The following is a 7,241-nucleotide window of genomic DNA, read 5'->3' as shown; positions in this document are numbered from 1 at the left end:
ATGAAACAACTAAGATCCAGGAGTACATCAGAAAGATGGCCCCCAAAGACAAATGGCTTGGCGAATACCTCAGGCAGGAGAAAACCTAAAGTGAGGACAAAAAAGAGGAAGGAGAACCATCATGGAGGGACAAGCCGCTGCACGGCATATACCACAGACCAGACATGGGCAATGTGGAGTCAACAAGTCATCTCCATGTCATGTATTTGTTCTACCCAGCCACTGAAACAGGTGAGTCCAGTACCGTGAATTAACCTGTGCAGATTGGACTCACCTGGTTAATTTGCTGGGTAGATTAAATACATGACATGGAGATGACTTGTTGACTCCACATTGCCCATGTCTGCCACAGACAAATAGAAGAAGTGGCTGATATCAAAAAATCCTACCTATGGCTGGAAAAGGCTAGACTGAAGGACAGCACAGAGGCACTAATCATGGCAGCACAAGAACAGGCACTCAATACAAGATCAATAGAGGCCTTATATATATAAGATGAAACAGAATGTGTTTAATTTTTATTGAAATTATGTTTTCATTTATTGTGATTAGTTTAAAAAAGCACCCACTAATTTATTTCCAAATAAATATTAGCTGAAAATTCTGAACTCAGTACATGATCAAGCGGGAGATGTATCTCTCTGAAACATTCTCAAATCTTCACTGGTTTTCATGTTTTTTTATAGAGATGGTTTGTAAAATGTTATTTGCAAAATTATATTGCCAAAGTATTTGTTTGTCTCCATTTAATTGTGATCTTAAAGGTCCAATTTGTTCATAGAACCCTTTTTTCTCACTAGAGAAACTTTCTAAATACTAAATACACTAGGGGTGTGCTCATAGTTGGATGGGAAAATAGATTAGATATTATTGCATCCACTCTAACTCATGCAAAAGGTTTTCTATAATATTGAGGTCAGGACTTTCCAAAGCAGAGAATTTTACACACATAGTTTATAGCACCCAGTTGTGTTCTTGGATGCCTGATCAATATTGTTAACAGTGTCCCACCAAGCTTAATTCAAACCAAACTCTTGAATCAACTACCAGTGGAACTGCATTTATTTTACTGCTTATGTTTTTCAAGATGAGTAAAGACTGAAAACATTTACTATGGCTGAAAAAGCTCAAGGCTCAAAGTCATAACTTATTTCTATCCCTGTTGGAAATTTAATATAAACTGACCTTTGAATTTCTGAGTAAGTCAATGAAAAAAACATTCCAGAACTAAAGCATCGGACTGAAAATCATTGCTTTATTCATATGTGTTTGTGTAGAAAACTGGAATGATATCTTTCCAATAAAAAATAAAAACCAAAACAAAGAAAAACAACCACATTTCTCTGTTTCTGCTCCAGCTGAAATAAGGGATCAGACTGAATTACATACTTCTGCTGTTAAGGTCTTTTAACAACTTCCAGCCTAAAACCAAAGGAAAAGCGACACCTCACTCTCGTTCCAGTTCACAGTTTATTGATTGGACTAATGTTTCACCCACTAGGCAAATCCTCAAGAGTGTAAAAGCTCCCTTTATCACCACAGACAGCATATTTTATGCATGTTTTACTATGGAAAGAAAAACCAGAGGAGCTTAATCAAAGTTGATCGTTCAAAATAAACAACAGACCTACGAAATCTCAGTGACATAAAATCTCATTGGTTCGTTTTAAATTCCAGTCTTCTGGGGAAATGAGTAATCGTCCAGAACAAGGAGCTAAACCAGTGGGTTTTAAGTTCTGAGGGTGGACGCTTTAGGAGAGTGTGGCCTGATGAAAAGATGAAAAGAGTGCAGCTTTATTCACAGCTTTCTACATGACAGGGAGGCCAGATGGCAATTTCTTACATCAGACCCTGCAGCACAGCAGCCAATAGCAATGGATCGAGTGTGACCGGGACACATTGTACCAGGAGAGAGCCCTTCAACCACAAAAATCAACTTTAGATAGGTCAAAAAATATGTTCAGGATGAATTCATATGTTAAGGAACAAATATCTGGAATTCTATAAACAATTAGTTAAATTCTGCTCTGGTTACAAAAGAAAACTGCTTATCTCCAATGCAAAAAAGTGTTCTTCTACTCTAATAAGTTTCTCTGCAAGTTTGAACCTCTGAACCCCTAACTTGGTAGTAATCAGCAGCTTATCTTAATCTGAAAAACATCTCTTAAATCATGTAACTCAGTCTAAGTACAGTTTGTTTTAAATATTTTTAAAACTGCAGAAAATACATTTAAAACCTCACCAGTTCACCAATCAAGCATTACTAAATACCCTGTCATGCAGTACACACACGTCCTTTTGCAACAAAGTTGTGCCTTCGTCTTTGATTAAAAGAGTATTGTCACAGAACAGTCTATTGTTAAATAATATCCACCTCTCACAAAAATAAAGTGCCACCTCCCTGCACAGATGGCCAGCTGATTCCTGCAGCAATAGACTCTTTGTTTTCTTACCCACACTGGTGGCTGGGACTGTACTCTGAGGGATACTGCAGCGCAACTGGCTCCCTGGCTGGACTCTCCACGATGTCCAGTGTCCCATCCCTCAGGTAGGGGTTGCCTGGCAGGTCCCCGTTTACCTCCGACTGTGACATGCCTGTCTGAGGATCGGGCTCTGTGACCTCCTCCTCCATCTGAGGATTAGATGCAGGGGTGCCTCCAGCAGCGCGGTGAGCCTGGCTGCCTCCACAGTTCAGCTTCGTCCCACAGCAGCAGCATCAGTTCCCAGAAAGATGCTGTTAATGTCTGAGCAGCGGCAGCAGCAGCAGGTACGGCGGCTAATCTCACACTCCACTCCTCCTTCTCTCCCCCTCCCGTCATCCCCCCGCCCTTTTCTCCTCTCCCACTCACTCTCCGAAGCAAACATTCCTCCACATGGGGAAACTGAGAGAAGGGCTCACTAATGAACCCCAATGACAGCTCTGCATATGCCTAAGCTGAAATACTTGTAGTAGAAGTTATTAAGAGAAAGAAAATAAATCAGGACAGAGTACACAGCATGCAAAAGCTAATGAAGATGACGGCAAAGGAAGGGGAAGGATACAGAAAATACAAATCAGATGAAAGAGGGAAAAATACTTGATCATTTGCACAGTCAGTCAGTGCATTGGTGTATTGTGCTCTTATAGTGCGCTCTGCAGGTCAATACAGGGATGCTGTGAACATCACAGCGCGCCACCATGTGGGGCAAGAGCGCGCCCTGGATGCTGATGCAGGTGATAGTGGGTGGGGGGGGTATGTTGCTCAGCATGGGGTCTACAGTTCCGCTTTGGCCCTCTGACAGCACCACATCAGCCCACAACCCACTCATACGCACACATTCACACTGTTAGCTGCTGTAATCACATCCAGCCTGCTTTTCCCATCACAACAGACGCTGATTATAATATTCTGATTACAGCACATTCTGCTCAGGCTTCATGTTACTTAAATATTGCTTCAGCATCGTCTCTGTATGATATGGTCATTGTGGCTCGCTGCCCATGGTGTCATCATTTCAGGGAAGGCAGCTTATTTAGAAATACATTTTTAATTAGTACATTTTTTGTTGCTCATGATTATTTTTTTGACTCATCACTGGGAAGTCGGCACTAAAGTAAAGGTCAGTTTCACAGTTTTTAAAGGAAAGTCCGGTCATATTCAGAATTCAAACTTCTGAAAGTACTTTAAATATAAAATTGTTACGTACTGTTCAATAAATGCTAAGTGTTTTAACTTAAGAGTAAATTTCATTTGAATGTGCTTTACTGAAGACATCCTTGTTTGTTAAAGAACACTACTGCCACCTGCCGGTTTGTGACGTCACGGTGCGGTATCGGCTGTTGAGCAAGTCCCAGTGCTGTATCTGGTGTTTGTCACAATTATCCAAGTCATCTTGAAAACTTTGTTCTTCGAAATGTTGGCTACATATGACGTGTTTTTTCTCTGGCCAGAAGTTTCGATGGCAAATCCTCCCTCTTCAAGTTAGCAATCCAACGACGAACCCGTCCATGGAGGATCATGAATCGGAAAGGTGAAAAAAACAATTTCTTTTTTCACTTTTACCCGATGAATTACGACATCCAACTGCCATGCACGTGGGCATTGTCAGTTTAACTATAGTTCTCACAAATTTCAATGGTGAAGTCCTCTGGAAATCTTAAATAATTTCTGTTGATTGCAGATTTGTCTGGTAGTTCCCATCGACTTTGCTTGTAAAGCGGGAAGAATGCCGCTAGGCTTACCGCGCCGTGACGTCACTGCCAGAAGATGTCAGGAGTGAGGTGTTGCTATATTTGGGCAAAAATGGCCGCTCCCAGACTCAGTGGTCTTGTCAAAATTTACTTTTTTTTTTTTTTTTATGGATTAACGCTAAATTCATTAAATCACTGCAAACATTAGTTATAGGTATAGATAATGATCCACTGATTATTCCTTGCAGACCAGACTTTTCCTTTAAGTGAATCTCAATAAAATTTGATGCACTTACCTTAAAGAGTAAAGTACTTGGACTGGAAGTACTTGAACAAGACTGTTCTGCCTATAACAGCATTTGTTGAAAACAAAATTCTATAGCCTTTATTCCTTTTTGGGAATTCTGGAGAAAAAAAAGTATTATACAACTAATTATAGAAACTCAGCTACTCTTTTAAAAGGAAACTGGAATCTATTTACACAATAGTCAGAGTTGGACTAAATGAATGTACATTCAAAAGTTGATTCTATTAAAAAAATTCAATTTGTGATTTTTTTCTCTTCTTTTCTATGAAAGGGATAAATAAAATAGATAAAACATTTTGTGTTGTCATCTCTTAATCCCCAAAATTATGCATTTCATGAGTTGTGAAGTTACCTATGCAGTTTTTTTTATATATATATAAAAATAGGATGGGGGCTGAGAGAGGGGGTAGTCCACAGCAGCATTCATGCAAGCACCACCACTGGGTTTAACATTTATCCGCTCATTCATTCACTCAGTGAGCAAAGGATCACAGAAAAACCAAGAATAATCAAAACTAATAATTCTGCAATAACTTTGTCATAAGGATATCTTGGAAAATGCACTTTAAATAGGGATCTTAACATAAAAACACAGATATTTAAAATAGTAATAGAAACAATAAAGGCTAAATATTTCTGAGGTTATTTGTTTATTTGCCTGTTTGACTGATCCTAACAACAGGTGCAGAGGTTCCATTAAAAGCCTTTTCTCCAGCCCGATGCGCATAAGCGCATCCTCATTCAGTTCCTATCAGTTAGATATTTATTATCTGGTTTCTTTAACTTACCTCTGGGAGCGTTAAATGCCTGAAGGTTAACAGTCAAATCCTGGAGTCAATGTTCGCAGTGGGATCCAGTTTATCCGCTTTAAGAGCCCTTAGTCCGCTGCGGAGATCGATCCTCTGAAATGGAGTTAATGTTGGATCATTCCGTTATTATGACAGTGCGCAGCGCTCATCTTCCGTGCTAAAAATAGAGTCACACAATCTGTTAGGTTTGTGTCTTAGGGTCCAGCAGCGGAGCAGATTGCGTTTATTCGAGTTGCACTTTCTGCCCAAACTCTCATCAGTAAAAAAAGAAAAATAAAAGAAAAAGAGAGATTAAAAAAGAAACCTGCTTGGTTTCGACTGATAACTGTAAAGAAAAGAAAAATCCGGCACTAATCAGAAAGAATGAAATGAGTCACTAAGCATCGCCTTGTATGAGTGACATGTTGTGTATTTCTATCCACTAATACAGGTGCGGAGCGGAGATGGATGAGAGCGCAGCTGCGCGCAGAGAAGAGACTCCAACCAAATCCAGACGCAACAAGGCAGGAAAGCAGCGGATTGGCTGCTCACTCCTCCTGCAGCTATCGGCTCATCCTCACTTTGGTTTCTTAACCCGTAGAATTGGACAACTAAAGCCTGGATTAATAAAGCTTGTTTACCAGAGAAAAGTCCCGATTCCCTGTTGCAGTGGCGGTTCTAGACAAAAATGTACCAGGGGGCCAGAAGGGGGCCCAGAAAAGCATGAAATGGTCTACAGGGTTTATACAGGAATGAGTAACATACAGATAAGTAGATAGATAGATAGATAGATAGATAGATAGATAGATAGATAGATAGATAGATAGATAGATAGATAGATAGATAGATAGATNAGATAGATAGATAGATAGATAGATAGATAGATAGATAGATAGATAGATAGATAGATAGATAGATAGATAGATAGATAGATAGATAGATAGATCTACTCCGCATCAAGCTGCAAGTTCCGCAGAAAAGAAGCAGTTCCGCACAAAACACATGGAACCAGTTATATCTGATATAATATACCTGATGGAATTGTTTTTAAAAACGTAAATCCCAAGATAATCACATTTAATACATTTCAATGCCAAGTATAAGGCCTTCATTTAAATATAATATTTTAATAAGTAACCTGTGGAAACCCTGCAAATGATTCAAATATATTAAACTGCATGAAATTATGATTTGATGGATTGAAATATTGATTTTTAATTGTGGTTTTACAAATGACAATGAGACACATTAGAGCAGCTTGTTCCTGAATATTTCACCAACAAACCATCAACAGGAGTAGAAATCTGACTGAACATTTAAGAAAACACCTGATTGCAGTGATTCCCGCAACATTTTAGTTTAGGAGCTCCATCATGCTGCTTTACCTTTTTTGTTTATTTGATTGTTTATTATTGATATTTCTGTTGAACCACTATTCAAATTTAATGGCACGACTTTCATCAAATTTTGACAATTTCAGTGGCATTTTTTGCTGTAGAGTATATTTTTAACTTTTTGAGTATTTTTCTTTTTCATATTTTGTAATTTATCTTTTCTATTCTGTTTTGTAATGTAGCTTAATTAGATAAGCATCTATTTTTTTCCCTTGGTAAGTTAAACGTTATATAAACAGACCACTGTTTGTTTTATTTTGGACCCAAACAGTTTCAAGGCTAAAACCAACCAATGACCTTCCATCAGACCTCTAAACAAGGCATGTGCTTCTGAACTTCCTGGAAGCTGGGAAGAAGAGAGATGAGTCACACGAGCCAATAACTCTGTGATAAATAAGGCCATAAATAACTCTTCAGGCAAATACATTTGTACAAACAAAAGGGGTTTTGGAACTGATGCAATTACATCAAATTAGGAGCTGAATCAGAAACTGACATGAAAAGTTATCTTGTACTTTGCAGAGGACACTGGTGAGTCTGAAAAGTTAAATATCATCTTAAAGTTTAACCAAAGGAACTTT

At 38.7% G+C, this 7,241-nt stretch overlaps 1 protein-coding gene across 2 annotated transcripts in view; it reads right to left on the bottom strand.

The window, feature by feature from the left end:
* LOC107097061 (calcium-binding protein 8) overlaps nt 1–5,684 on the bottom strand; it is a 102,873-nt gene extending 97,189 nt beyond the window's left edge. Inside the window, exon 1 of one of the 2 annotated variants that reach the window (XM_015394039.1) lies at nt 5,267–5,684. Coding sequence is in view for 1 of the 2 variants with exons in the window: in XM_015394038.1 (XP_015249524.1) it covers nt 2,454–2,632 (179 nt within the window). In the remaining variant the exon portion in view is untranslated. Of the gene's footprint in view, nt 1–2,453; nt 2,730–5,266 lie in introns of those variants that run through there. The other variant, XM_015394038.1, reaches the window with a different exon arrangement.
* Between the last annotated feature and the right edge of the window lie 1,557 nt (nt 5,685–7,241).

Source organism: Cyprinodon variegatus, unplaced genomic scaffold, assembly GCF_000732505.1.
Source record: "Cyprinodon variegatus isolate N-32 unplaced genomic scaffold, C_variegatus-1.0 Scaffold668, whole genome shotgun sequence".
Lineage (NCBI taxonomy): Eukaryota > Metazoa > Chordata > Actinopteri > Cyprinodontiformes > Cyprinodontidae > Cyprinodon > Cyprinodon variegatus.
Note: the sequence above shows the minus strand (reverse complement) of the source record. Positions and strands in the feature narration are given on the sequence as shown.